Consider the following 14,525-nt stretch of genomic DNA (forward strand, 5'->3'; position numbering starts at 1 on the left):
ATATGGGAACAGTTTATTCTAAGAGAGGTGCACTTCATCTCATCACATCAAGAAATACTGGACACTGTTCCAGTACAGTGGGATTTTTTTATTAGCTAATGAAGAAAAATGTGCATCTCAAATATAATTGTCCAACAAGGAAACTGCAATTGTCCTTCTCCTGAAGTCAAAACGAGTTACTGGCAAATATAACAGAAGGGAACAGGGAAAAGACAAGCAGAGGACTCCAGCTAAGCTTTACAGGTTTCCTTGCTAGTGCCACTAAACAGCAGCTCTTTCTGTGTACAGGACACAGAATTACCCCCTGGTCTTCACTGAGTACCATGTTAGGTAACCGTCTCAGCAGCGCCAAATGAAGAGCAGACAAGTTATTCATTTATTTTCTTTTGTTTGTTTTTTAACTTTGCATCCAGCTACCCAATGTGTCAAAGAGTTCACATGGACTACCTTTCCCTGCCTCCACAACAGCAGGCAAGGCAAGCAGGAGAAAGGACAGAAAGTCTGGATCAGGCCTGGCAGCAAATGGAGTGACTGTCAGAGAAAACACAACCACAGTGATGGTAACAAGATCCCACTGAGAGAGAAGCCAGAGACAGAGGGAGGAAGGACAAGCAGGAAATAGAGTAAAAAACAGACAGTGTCAGGAAAGTGAACAGAATAGAAATAAACCAAAAGAAAGAACCGAACTCTGGAGGATGTGGTATACAAAGAATGAAGTCAATGTATGTGCACAAGTGTGCTTCCAGCCCTCTTACTGCATTTGCTATTCGTAGGATTAGACTTGTTTTTAAAAAAGTAAATGTGTCATTCACATAATGGTTCAAAAATACTGAGCCAAGAGAACAGCATAAAGCTTATATTTAAAGTTCACTGATTGCACACAGGGGCTGGACTTACAGTTTCTGGAGAGCAGCAGTAAAATTCACAGGAATGATACAGAGTGCTCAGAATAACCACACATGTCAATGTTTGGGAAGGAAGGTGCCACCTTTCTCCAACCCCTTACTAAGCATTTAGTCCCCAGTTTGCCACTATAGGAAGTTGTACTTCAATAGGCCTGAATATAGGCTCCTGAAACTGGTCACCTGATCCAACACTGTGCATGGAAGCCTAATGTAATTCCCATCTAGTAAATCATGCCCTGTTTAAATACTTCAGGTTTTGAAGAAGAAATGTTTGAAGGTCTAAACGAAAAGACACTGAAATTATTTACAAGCTTTTTTTTTTTTTTAGGAATTATCCTGATGTATTGACCAAACAGTTTTCAGCTTTTGTAAAGAACAGCCCACGCAGAGCACAAATCCATTTCCTACAGAAAACAAGGGTGAGGTTATAAAGAAAGCCCTCACAGTAACAGGATGGGATACAGCTTTTAGTATAATAAAGGTAGACTAAGGATAACAAACACACAATTGCTGAGCACTAAACGACTGCAGTTCAGCCCAGACTTGCAGCCACGGAAAGCAACGTTTCAGCAAATGATTACAGAAACTGAGCTACGGTTGCTCCATTCTCTGGAGGAAAGCGTCCACGTTAAATAAAGCCAGCGTTAGCAATAGACAGTTTAAGAGCTGCAGAGTAGCAGTGTAGACCTTCAGCTATTGCTGAAAAACTCTGCCTTTTGTGTTCGTTCTCCCATCTGCATCCGAGCAATGCTGCTCTTTCTTTATCTTTCCACACAAGTGATTGTCACTGTCCATAATACGGAAATTCACACGGAATGAGTGAAATAACACATTCTTCACTGTACATTCAGTTCCCACATTATCATAAATTGTGCTTAGGACATGTCTGGATTGAGTTTACCAACAATGTAGTGAAAAGATTTTTTTTACACAAAAAAATGAGCGTGGTACTGGGAATATTGTCCTAGTAACAATGGTAACTCTTTGCATTGAAGGAGCATGCTTTTGGCACATTCCACTAATTAGGAAACAATGAGTCTTCTTGCTGATCAGCCTTCTGCTACCAAAACCCTGCCCAGAAAGTATCAAGTTTAATTATTTATTAATTTTAGAACACATCACACACACATGGTTTCACAGGTACTGTGAAACCTGCAGGTCTCAAATAAATGCCCCGGTAGTTTAAAACTCAAATTCTCCTTCAAACCATTAATATATTTAATACTCTGCATTTCTGGGAGATTACAGCTATGTTCACTTTATATTAGCACAGACTGAGTCCTGTTTTTTACAATGTATCTACTACAAGTAACAGTCTCTTTAAAGACTTCTTGCTGCTCTTTCCTAATTAGTTCCAAACTGTTCACCATCCAACTTTCAAATCGATTTGCACTGCTCTTTAAAGCGAGGGATTTATTACCAGCAGCCAGCAGCTGCTGCAGCACGAGGGGAAACGTCAGCTCAGCTAGGCTCAGCTCTTGCGTAATCTTGTGCTGGCTGGAGATCTTGCACACAGATCTCATACTCCAACACAGGCTGGAGAACTCACTTGCTCTGTTAACACTCACAAATGCAAAACAGCTCTGAACAGGCCCTCACAATCAATGCCTTGTAACTCGGCAGCTCAGAACTGTCATTACAGACTCTACTGACCACAGGTCTACGGAGGAAATACAAGCTTTTGAAGAATGATTATGGTACATGTGAAAATAAATAGTACGAAAGGCCATGTCAGCCTCCTGAAAAGTGGTTTTCTGGATCTCTTTTTTGGAGAACTACATGGGTTTTGTTTGCTTGTTTATTTTTTAATATATATATGTATAAAACTACCTCCTTCCCCTCAAATAGGTGACTTAAGTATGGTGTTTGCCAGGTGATGATGACCTGTATCAGGACTTCGCAATTCTGGCTGAACAGACTTAACACTGAACTGGCACCTGACATGTTAAGGATTTGTAGGGATATTCTCCAACAGAACAGTAAAAAGCAAAAAAAAAAAAAAAAAACAACAAACAAAAACCAAACCCCTATTCCTGGTAACCAATATAATCATCCAAAGACGAACTGTCTAAAAGTCTGTGAGGATCATTGTTTTCCACAATAGGAAATCATGGTGCACATCACACAACTGTGACTATTCTCCCTCCTTCAGCTGAAGTCTTGAGACCAAAGAACTTTCGCCGGCAATCCTTTAATATCCTTTTCCATGACTTCTGATATATCTGTCATTATATAAAAGCCCTGAAGATCCTCTCACTCTAACAGTCTTGACTCTTCTGGCTTATTTTCAAGGTGTGAAAATACAGTAATGGCTAAACACACATACAAGCTCCCAGGAGAAATACTCTCACAGGAACAGGCTTAAGCAGTGATTCAAGATTCTCACTCTGGGGACCTGGTACCTCCCACAGTTGCTTGCAAGGCTGAATAAACAAAAATTGTTAAATATATGATCAATAAAGCATTGCTTAAATCTCTAGTAAAAAACCTTCCATGGAAGAGTAACACAAAACAAAAATCAGCCCTCACACAAAAATGAAATATAACTTAATTGCCAAAAGGTCACAGTTCAAAGCTTCAAAATGTATTCCTGTAGTACTCAGCTAATTAACTAATCAAACACTCTTTAACTAAAGCCACTGACAGTTCCCATACCAGCTGCTTTACATAAAATAACAAGGAGTTTAAGAATAGTTTTGATGCTAATTGACAGCCTTAGTAACGAAATTACAGTCAAACTGTAATTTAAATTTGTTAATTTGATTTTGATAGAAGACTACCAACAGAATTTATTATTACCAGAGCTAAGTCACATCATGTGCTCTTGAATCTAATATAATTTAGGAAAAAAACCCCAAAGTCACATTTCTTTCAACAAGCAACAGGATCAGACTTTCTAAGACACCAGCAGACCAAGCAGTTCCCTTCACTCTTATGCCTCTCTAATAACTGATTTTCACAAAATAACCATCATTTTGTAGCCAAGAAAATAGATTTTTGGCATTCCACTGCATTGCTAAAAAAACCCCAAACCAGCACCCTGTTTTGTTATTATGTGCCTACATAATACAGGACAAAATTTAATTGCTCTGAAAAGCAGTAATGGAAAAAAATGCATAAAGCCAGAATTAGCAAAAAAAAAAAAAAAAATCCTAGGCCCACCTTTCAGTTTTTATCACAGTCAGCATAAAGAAATCAATTTTTCAAAGCTTCAGCTTCCCCAGCTGTAAAGTGTCAGCAGTGATGCTCCCCTGTGCCACAGCACACTGATGCACCACTCACTAGTGTTTGCAGAGTACTGCAATGCTCAGGTGGAGGCAAGGTGAGAGAAATACATCAAATACCCATAAAAATAGAGCATTTCTCTGCTCTCTGATCTACTATGCCCATTACTTTGTGGGAGAGCTATGAATCCTGAAGTCATGACCTGACAGTCCTTCCATCTGCCAGACTATTGATTAAAGCAGCTTTTATTTTCACGTCTGGCTGTCAATTCTTTTTTCTGTTAATTAACTCTTTAAAGGAGGATATTCTGTTACCTAGAACTGAAACACAGGGGTAAGTATTCAAAGGATTTCAAATAAATCAAAGCTACCATCTTGTACTTACACATGAACATGCTAAGCATGAGGTATTGAATTTCTTAAAAAAAAATTTACATTTTTAAACCTGTAACCTACTTGCTTTTTATAAACTGGTACTCCAGAAGCTTAAAGAACTTCTTTAAACTTGTGTTAAGTGGCAGATGTGGGAGCAAAATTGGAGAGTATTTCCTAGTGGCCTGTTCGTGCCATCATATAAAACCCAGTTGATCCATATTGCTAAGAGCAAGCTCGGTATCTTGTTGTGAGTATGTCAGTGTTATTAAGACTCAGAAGATGGTGTCATGTATGGAATTTCCAGATTATGTTTCTCATTTGGCAATAAGAAAACCTACTGTGACTTCTTGAACATTTTACTGACAAACAGACATTTACTTGGAAAGTATAGCAACAGTTTTTAACTGGTTTAAGTCCTAAACAGATGCAGAATCTTACCCTTGCATTGTTATCCAGAGAAAGATATCTCTATGGAAAATTTCTGAGCACAGTGATAGATAGGAATTTCTTTTGTTATTTATGTTAAGAGAACATAAGCTTGTTGGGGGTATACATGGATGTTTTGCTTTATTCTTTTTGCACAGAAATGAAATTCTTCAGATTTTTACCATGGACTACTTTACACAAGCAAATGTAGTCTTGTCATAAGAAAAAAATATATTAGTATTTCATCGTGCTAATATAAAAGAATGATACAAGTCTATAACTAAAGAAAAATAAATCCTCCATTACAGACTTGCCCTAACTGAAGCCGATTTGGACTCTCATCTTCTCATAAACATGCCCTAAGGAAACTCCAGTTTATTTAGTGAACTTTCTCACAGAAAGTTTTTGACACTAACCTTAACTGAGAGTTGCACAAGTGCACTATCAAGAATGCATGGTTAGACTAAACCCTAGGTGTAAAGGATTATAGCAAATTATAACCACAAAAATCCCATGGCTCCACCTTCCCTCTGCCCTCCATCTCTCACAACTAAGAACCATGTGAGACTAGGAATAAGAACACAATGTGAATTAGAAAAAAAATAAATTCAGCAAAGCTAGAAATTAACTTGGATTTTCTAAAAGCATTGCTTGTACTGCTCTCCCAGATTTCCAGGGTGACAGTGTGACGTTACCAGGCAATATTCGCCAATGTACTTGCCTAGTTGTTCAGAGATAAACATAGTCCTGAGCAGCACAGCAAAACAAAACAACTGAGGCTCTGTAAATATATCACTTGGATTAAAACATCCATTTACCTTCAACAATAAAAGGAGTCTCTTTGCCTTTTTATGCTACTATTACCACAGTACTGAGTAAAATCTGAGCCAGAGATTCGCTACAACCACTTTTGGCAACATATTTTGAAGTTTGATAACAAGTTGTAGGTGAGGGAGAGGTCATGGAAAGCACTGTTAGGAATGCCATTCATAAGGAACCAAGGAAAACACTTATCTTGCATGTGTTTTCAGTATTCTTTATGGATATATTTAAAAACTTACTCCATTATCATAACTACAAACAGCCAGACTCACAGCTGATACCATTATTCCTCCCAACCCTTGAGTTTTCTTGAGCACAAACCCCCCATGCTTGTTCTCAAATAACTCAAAACAACTTTGTGTGATATCAGATAAACATTGTGCTTTAAAACAATAAAACAATGAATCACAAATGCTTAGCATTTCAGTACTTAAAATTGAATCAATACTTGCATCTCTGTTTGCCAAAACACCAGGCATTAATAGAGAAGTGCTGCAGAACCACTAGATATTTATTGTAACGCTTTAGCAACCAAAGGTCGGGGTCTGAAAGGGAAAATTAATTCAATAATGCTGCTGAACACTCATCCGTCCTTCTGTTCTACAGACGTAAACTGATGTATAGTGAGATAGAAACCAGAACCGACAAAGCAGCTGATTTTGACAGTGTGTAATTACAAAAATGTGACTAATTAATATGAAAAAATCTTTAAATGCCTCTCAAGACTGCTCTGCTGGGCATCAGAAAAGCTGTAAAGTAGTAAGCAGGAAGATCAAGTGGCAAGAAACTGTAAGCATACTGGTTTTTTAAATTAATTTTAATTTGGTCTGTGAAACATATATACCAAAGGCTACTCCTACAGCAGTACAAATACGTGGTTTTTTCAAAATAAAAGCTTAAAAAAAAACTCAGGCACTTCCTTTCCATCTTTGCCCTTCTCATACAAAGACCTACTGTTCCTTAATCCAAAAGCAATCCAAATGATTTGCTGGAATTAACTTCTAACACTGGCTAATTTGTTTTTATTCTCATTCTTCCTCAGTATTTCACTTCCTTATTAAACAGCTGCCACAGAATAGCACTGTAAACTGGGAAGATGACCAGAAAATGCTTCCAGGGGACATTATAGCAGAGACACTTCCTGCCCAGCTGAGAAGTTGGCTATAGATCTGCCTCCTACCTCCGCTGACCCCCCAAGGCATCACCTTCACACCAGTAATTATAAAGTGCTCCTCTCAATCCACAATTATTCTAACGATCACATTACATGATAATGACTTTGTAAGTTATTCAAAACAAAGCTTACATTTAAAATTAACCAACGAATTTCTCACTATTACCCCTATTTTCCCTGATTTCATGCAGCATCTCTATTAGTCTGTGTTATGTCAAGAATGAAATGCAGGGTATTTTCTTTCAAATGCTTTCAAGGAAGTGTTAATGGAATCAGAACGTAAGAAGAGGTTCCACACCAGGGCCACTCATTTTTGAAAACAGTGATGCTGAAAATCGGGAGTGCTAAAATACTAATTCCACTTGACATTCTGATGGCATCCAGCCAGGGACTCAATGCCAAAATCCACCACAGAGCTTTATTTGATTGCTTAATTGTTTTACAAGGCCAATTCGCAGACAAGCCGCACTGTAAAACTTCCATATGAGAATGCAAGAAATAGTCACTTTCGCAAAGCTCAAGATTACTTGCAAGACAGGAGATTGACTTTAAATGCACAGAATTGCAGCGTGAAATCCACCTCATTTGTTTGAAGGCTAAATACCTTCTTTGTCTTTAAATAAATACAGCTCCTTCCACTCAAGGATCAAAGTACTCCACAAGCCTAATGTCCATGGTTCTCCTAATAAAGCACACACCATTATCCTCATTTTACACATTAAAAACTAAACCAGAGGTTAAGTTACACACCCACCATGACACAGCACATCTGTGACAGAACTGCTTTCAGTCCTGAGCTCTAATAATGAGCAGAGGTAGGGTTTGAACACAACAGTTCTGCAGCATGACTAGTGAGAATGTTCCTGGCACTGGCACTCACTACAGTTGCCGGCCTGTTTCTTTTACAAAATCCCCTTCTCTTGAAATCAAACAGCACCTCAAAAGCAATCCTGGACAAGTTTTATTATAAACCTTACTTAGGAAAATCTGGTGTGTGTGAGCTTTTGATCCAGTTCAACTAAAACAACATAAATCAAAAGAGCACATGCTGAAGGGGACAGGAATAGCTAGAAGGTAACATAATCCGTTCATCACAATTTACCCAAAAGGTCATAGTAATGACTCTCAGAAGCTGTTTTAAAAACAAATTAGGATTATTTTAGTGAAGGTTATGCAAACTGCTGTTACATGTTCCGTAGTTTTACCGACCCCTTACCACAATTTCAGGTTCTCCGGTCATATTTTCCACATTTGTTTAGCCTGCTCTTCTCCCTCTCATTCCTCTCAAATTCATTAAAGCCAGCAATTGTGGCACTTGTGGCAATTCATGGACACACTGACAGACGTTGTCATCACATTCATTTATAGTCTTGTCTTAAATTATAAGGATTCATATAGCAGTTCATCAGTCATATAGCAGCTTATCTGTCAGTCATATGAAGAGATGAGCATAGCATCCTTCACCCACCTCCCTCAGCAAAGAATCACACTGTGACAATCTGGATGTTGCCTAAGGAATAAACATAGAAATTCCAGATTCTTGCCAAACTGCACTCATCAGATTTACTGTCAACAGACATAAACATAGAAGTTATGTCAAACAAGCAAAGTTACCTCTTCTAAAAGCAGGTGATTTCAGTTTATCAATGTGGTTTAGTGCTACACAGGGCAAAGCTACAAAACAGCTGTAAACCTGAAGTTGAACTTCCCGCTATTTCAGCAAGACTGCACAAACGAACTGAAGCCCCCTTTGCCTTTCCAAGTTTCTCTGGCCTTTTTCTTTTGATGAGTTAAGCGTGGTCATGTTAGCCCATCAATGCCAGAGGCACACCACAGCTATTAGCTTAAAACTGAATCAATTGCATGCTCTTTGGAAGATGCTGGTCTGCTGAAAATGAAGTTTTAGCTCTCGTGAAAATGAATTTGTGCATATCTTCATCTCGAGCCTCACACAGAAGGCAAGCATAGAGTGTGTGTTGGGCCAGCTCACAGCAGCTCTCTTGCTTCTGGGCCAGTTATTCCAAATTTAGGCTTCTCTAACACTTTCAGACAGCCCTGAAGACCAGCAGTCTGGATCACTGAAAGACAATTCACACTGATTTTTACAATCTTATCTAAAGAAAACATGTTTTTACTAGTATGATATGTATCTGGTTGCTGTGCTGTTCTCAAAAGAAAACCAGGAGACAAGCCTTTCTTTGATCAACATGAATACTAAACAGATTCTAACATTATGTAATAGAGACCAAATAAGCATATGCAAACATAATGGATTCATTACTGATTAGAGAAAATGTAAAGTGTTTAATCATTCATAGATCTAGTCTTAAATGCATGCTAAAGTGTACTCAGCCAAAAAAGGAACGTAAATTCAAAGTACAGACCTGTTACATGCATGTAATGAAGAATGACTAAAGCTTTCTTGTTATTTTTAAATTTAAAACATCTAATCCTAACTTTTGTTCATGAAGTACTAGACTGGAAATTTTTATTTAGGAGCAAATTTCTAAGAACTGTGCTCCTTTGATGTATATGTTCATGTACGTTGCTGATATATAAAATCCAAAAATCTAACACACCACAACCTCCCCACTGAATAAAAGTTTAAACCGGTATTATGCTAGAAAGAGAGATGATATTGAGAGCAAGAAAACCAGAAATAACATCAGAATTACCACAAGACAGTATGGGGTACAATATGTTTCACCATAATGTGTATGACTACAATGAATAATATAGTTGCCTGTGCAATGGCTTTCTGTATAGCTTCATCTGCCATAAGCTTCTGCTGAATGGAAAACTACCGATTAAGCTGATTAATTACTGATTAACCACTTAAAGAATAGCTGTAGTTTATTAAATGTAATGCTAGATTACTTTTGAAGCATAAAACCCCCTAAGAACTGATCATATATAATTTTCCCAGTTTTACAAAGAATATGTCAAAAGCTGTTAGGTTGTACTGCAATACTGGACAAATAAGCACAGGCAACAATTACAATCTTAAGACTTTTACAAGTATAACTCTTCCATTACAGAAACACTGTTTTGCATACACATGCAGGAGCTGACAGATGCTCATATGCAAAAGAATCCAATTACCAAATTGAGGCCTGAATTTATACAGTTTCATGTAGCAAGACACCTCAGCTGTTCTGAAATGCCTGCTCTGTGCAGTGATTTGCCTCTATTGAAATGTTTTGGCTTCCCTCCTGTGGGTTAACCAGAACACCAGTCAAAGCAAACGAGAACGTGAGTGGCAAAGGAAACTATTACAAAGCATAAGTAAGTTTGATCAGACATACAAGTTGAAATAATAGGAGGAAAATCCTCTTAAGAGCTGTCAAAGTGTCATTTGCAATAGGAACAAGTGCAGGGGAAAAAAGTACTTCTCTGAAGTTTACACTGACAGCTTCTCCTGAAACGTCACACTGACAAGCCAGACTGTCCCAACCACGACTACATTCGATAGGAAAATCCACCCTCCGGGTGGCTACAGAGATCTAAATGCCAACAAGGAGAACTCTCATTCACTCTCAACCCTTCACAGCAAAGACTGAAAACCAGTTCCCCGACGCTTCAATCAGGGAAGTTAAACGGCGACTCCTGCGCAGCACACGTGCCATCCCACGGATCACCTTACTCCACAAGCACACATCAGCAGCTTACGGGAGCTCAGGATCTAACCCAGTTAACTCAGTGAACAGGATCACCTATCTTTATTCCACGAGATTGGACGTCAACATGCTGAAGCTATGGATACGGATGATCCGTGCAAGTGTAGTTACGTACCAGATACGTGCACGTGTTCTTCATAAATGTATTTATAGATACATACACACACATACCCAGAAAGGGAGCACTTGCTGGCACAGCAACCCTCAGGATACTGCTCACCAGAGCCTAGGAGGGTACGTGAGTTTCCCTGGTTTTATTCACGTGCTTAAGCACCTGCTACTGACCAATTCTTGAGACAGAGGCTATGCAAGGCCGCTCTTGGGTACCACACAGCAAGGCCTTCTGCTGTTCTCATCCCCACGAGTTCCACAGTTTGGACACTACTAATTAGCTCTTTTCATATGAGAACTCTGGGAAGTTTCGAAAAAAAGACCTGGAGGAGGAGGAGAAGGCTTTACAGGAAAGCATTACACTGGCTGTTCCAGGCAGCAAGGAAAGCATCATGAGCGTATTTGCTGGCTGAGCGATTCAGAGTTCTGGAAGAGGATGGAGGAGCGAAAAATGCAAACAAGGAGGAAGAAGAGAATCTGGCAAAGGTTGGTGTCCTCCAGCACATCTACTTCAGTTTCGTTTTGGATCAAAGCTATAAGTTACAAGTTAAAGCCTTGTTTTGAAAATATCTGACTTTACTGCGTCCCTATTTCAGAATTCACGCTCAGCCTATCCAAATAAAACCATACCTAAAGTCATACCCACGCTGCACTTTTCTTCACATTGTGCAAACAGTTAACAAAAAAAAAAGTAAAATAAACAGTCATTAGTCACTAGGATTATGCAAGAAGGCAAAAGAGGGGGGAGCGAAAACCAGAGCCCTACGGTAGCCACACATTCTTGGAATGCCAAGGAAAGCCTTGGGCGCGCTTCACCTTGCAGCGATCGCAGGGAGCGGGCACGGGAGCACGGCGGGGAGCCCGGAGGGAAGGAAGCAAAGGGAGCGGACAAGGAGCCACCAGCCCTGGGGGTCCCCTGGGCTCCTTCCCGCCGGCCCCAGGCCCGGGGCGACCCCCGCCCGCCGGCCCCGCCGCGGGGAGGCTGCGGCGGCTCCCCCGTACTGCCCGTGGCCGCCCCACAGCAGCTCACCTCGGTCTCCACCACCTCGTGGTACGCGGGCGGGGGATCGAAGCCGCCCCCGCCGCCGCCGCCGTCCCCGTCCCCGCCGCCCCCGCGGGGGCCCTGCCCGCCCGCGGGGGAGCCGTGCCCGCCCGGCGGGCCCTGCCCGCTCTCCATGGGCTCGTAGCCGCCGTAGTGGAGGCCGGGCCGCTCATTGGTGAGCAGCGCCACGGCCTCGTTGATGTCGTTCTTGGCCAGGCGCAGGGCCTTGCGGATGGCGGCCGCGTCCGAGAAGCCCATGCAGAGCAGCGTGGTCATGTGCTGCTCCTCCTCGCTCTCCATGGCCGCGCCGGGGAGCGGGGCCGGAGGAGGAGGAGGAGGAAGAGGAGAGGGAGGAGGAGGAAGGGGGAGACACCCCCGCGGACCGAGGGGCGCCGGGCTCAGGCGCTGCCGGCCCCGCGCGCCGCCATGTTCGGGAGCGCCGCTCCCCTCCCGCCGCCGCCGCCGCGGCGGCCGCCCCCGCCCCGCCCCCCCGCGCGCCCCCGCCCCGGCCCCGCCCCCCCCGCGCGCCCCCGCCCCGCCCCGGCCCGGAAGCGGCGGCGAAGCCCCGGCCCGGGGAGCGCACGCGGGGCCCGCGTCACGTGACACGGAGGGGTTTGAGCGGGGGGAGTGTGGGGGCATGAATGGACCGGCGTGGGAAGGGGGCGTGGTCAAGGGGTCACGTGAGGGCGGGCGGCCGTGCCGGGGAGTGGGAGTGGGATCGAGGACGGGATGGGGCCTGGGAGTGGGAATGGGGACGGGGACGGGGACGGGGACGGGGACGGGGATGGGGATGGGGATGGGGATGGGGACGGGGACGGGGATGGGGATGGGGATGGGGACCGGGACCGGGATGGGGACCGGGACCGGGATGGGGACCGGGACGGGGACCGGGACGGGGACCGGGACGGGGACCGGGACGGAGATCGGGACGGAGATAGGGACCGGGGATGGGGACCGGGATCAGGATGGGGACGGGGGATGAGGACGGGGACGGGGGATGAGGACGGGGGATGAGAACGGGGACGAGGACGGGGGATGAGAACGGGGTCGGGGGATGAGGACGGGGACGGGGATGGGAATGGGGATCAGGTCTGGGACCTGGGATGTGGATAGGGACGGGAACTGGGACTAGCGATAGGGGTGGGGCCCGGGCCCGGGTCCGTAGATGGGGTTTGGGAACGGTACCGGAATCGGTAGCAGGACTGGGAGTGGGGACGGGGCCCGGGGACCTGGACTTGGACCTGGACCCCGACCGGGACCGGGACCGGAACCGGGACCGGGACCGGGACCGGGACCGCGTCGGGGGACAGAGGACCGGCGGAACGGGGACAGGCGCCGAGACCGACACCGGCACCGGCACTGGCACTGGCACCGGCACTGGCACTGGGACCTGGCGGTTCCTCACGGCCGGGCCGGACTGCCAGGGGAGCGCTGCGGGGAGTGGGATGTCGAGGGTGGAATGCAGGTGTGGGCTGCCCGCCACGCCTCCCGCCGGTGCCGGTGATACTGTCGTTAATCACGGCTCTGTTAGCGGACAGGGGCCGGTGGGGCGGTGAGGCTGTCACAGCAGAACACGACAGGCCCGGGGGGTGAGGAGAGGGTGGGCAAGGCTGGTATCCGTGGGCAGCTGGGAGTGCTGGGGGAGATGCTCTGGCTCCTGGGAGCACACCATCGAGTTATTGTCTCACTGCTGCCAGCCCTCCAGTTTCCACCTTATTTCTCTCTAGAAATATGTTCTTTAAGCATGTAATATCAGGAAGAAATTCTTCCCTGTGAGGGTGGTGAGGTTCTGGCACAGGTTGTCCGGAGAACCTGTGGCTGCCTCATCCCTGGAGGTGTTCAAGGCCAGGTTGGATGGGGCTCGGGGCAACCCAGGATAGTGGAAGGTGTCCCTGCCCATGCCAGGGGGTTGGAATGAAATGAGCTTTAAGGTCCCTTTCAACTGAAACCATTCTAGGATTCTATGATAATATAACAAGGAGAGATGCAAATCCACACAAAATGAAGCAAGGCACAATCAAGAAAAAAAAAATTCTAGTGCCCAAAGCAGAGAGTAAGTTATATATATTCCTTTAACATGCTTGATGAACTCCTGTAGTGCACAAAAGTCAGTAGTTCTGGGTCTGGATCTCCTGGTACTCTCCCAAGTAAAATTTATCACCTTGTTGTAACAATGTCTTTTCTATATTCAGAGAAGAAGAGGAAGGAGGAAACAGATAAAAGATTTGTCAAGATCAGTGTTGGTATCTGCATGTACACATTTGTCTTTGAAGGCACGTATTTTCAGGCAAACTATTTTGTGGCTGACATTACTGAAGGCACGGGGGGTTAGGAATCTAGAAACCACTGTCTGAAGTCTCAGATACAAATAACATTTATGATAAAGGAAACTTTCAAGTGTAGGGCACACCAACAGTATTTAGGTCTCTAACATGAACTTTCAGGGCTCAGCGTTGGACTCTGCTCCAGAGTTTGTCTGTAGACTGGTAGATCAGTCTGTTGGACAGGCAACGTTTTGGATTAATTTTTAGATTGCAGTGATCTCATATTCCTTATATGACCCGAAAGGTAATCACAGCCCCTTCATCTTGCTTATTCATCTCTCTGATTCTTTTTCTCTAGGCTGACATTTCTCTAAGCTGACATCAGTGGAATGGAGGTAATGTGCATATGACTCTGATCTTCAGCTTCTGTATCTAAGGAAGGTCTTTCATTCAGGCTGATCTCCAGTTATAAAAGAAATTGTTATGGCTCAGTCTTGGCAGGCTT

The 14,525-nt window shown here is 43.8% G+C and overlaps 1 protein-coding gene across 2 annotated transcripts in view; it reads right to left on the reverse strand.

The window, feature by feature from the left end:
- Positions 1–12,220, reverse strand: part of USP24 (ubiquitin specific peptidase 24) — a 62,569-nt gene extending 50,349 nt beyond the window's left edge. For both annotated transcript variants that reach the window (XM_051800926.1, XM_051800916.1), the window contains exon 1: positions 11,745–12,220. In XM_051800926.1, the coding sequence (XP_051656886.1) occupies positions 11,745–12,056 (312 nt within the window). In that variant the 5' untranslated portion in view covers positions 12,057–12,220. The remainder of the gene's footprint in view (positions 1–11,744) is intronic.
- Between the last annotated feature and the right edge of the window lie 2,305 nt (positions 12,221–14,525).

This window comes from Manacus candei, unplaced genomic scaffold, assembly GCF_025592945.1.
Source record: "Manacus candei isolate 608988 ecotype Guabito, Panama unplaced genomic scaffold, ASM2559294v1 h1tg000005l, whole genome shotgun sequence".
NCBI classification, from domain to species: domain Eukaryota; kingdom Metazoa; phylum Chordata; class Aves; order Passeriformes; family Pipridae; genus Manacus; species Manacus candei.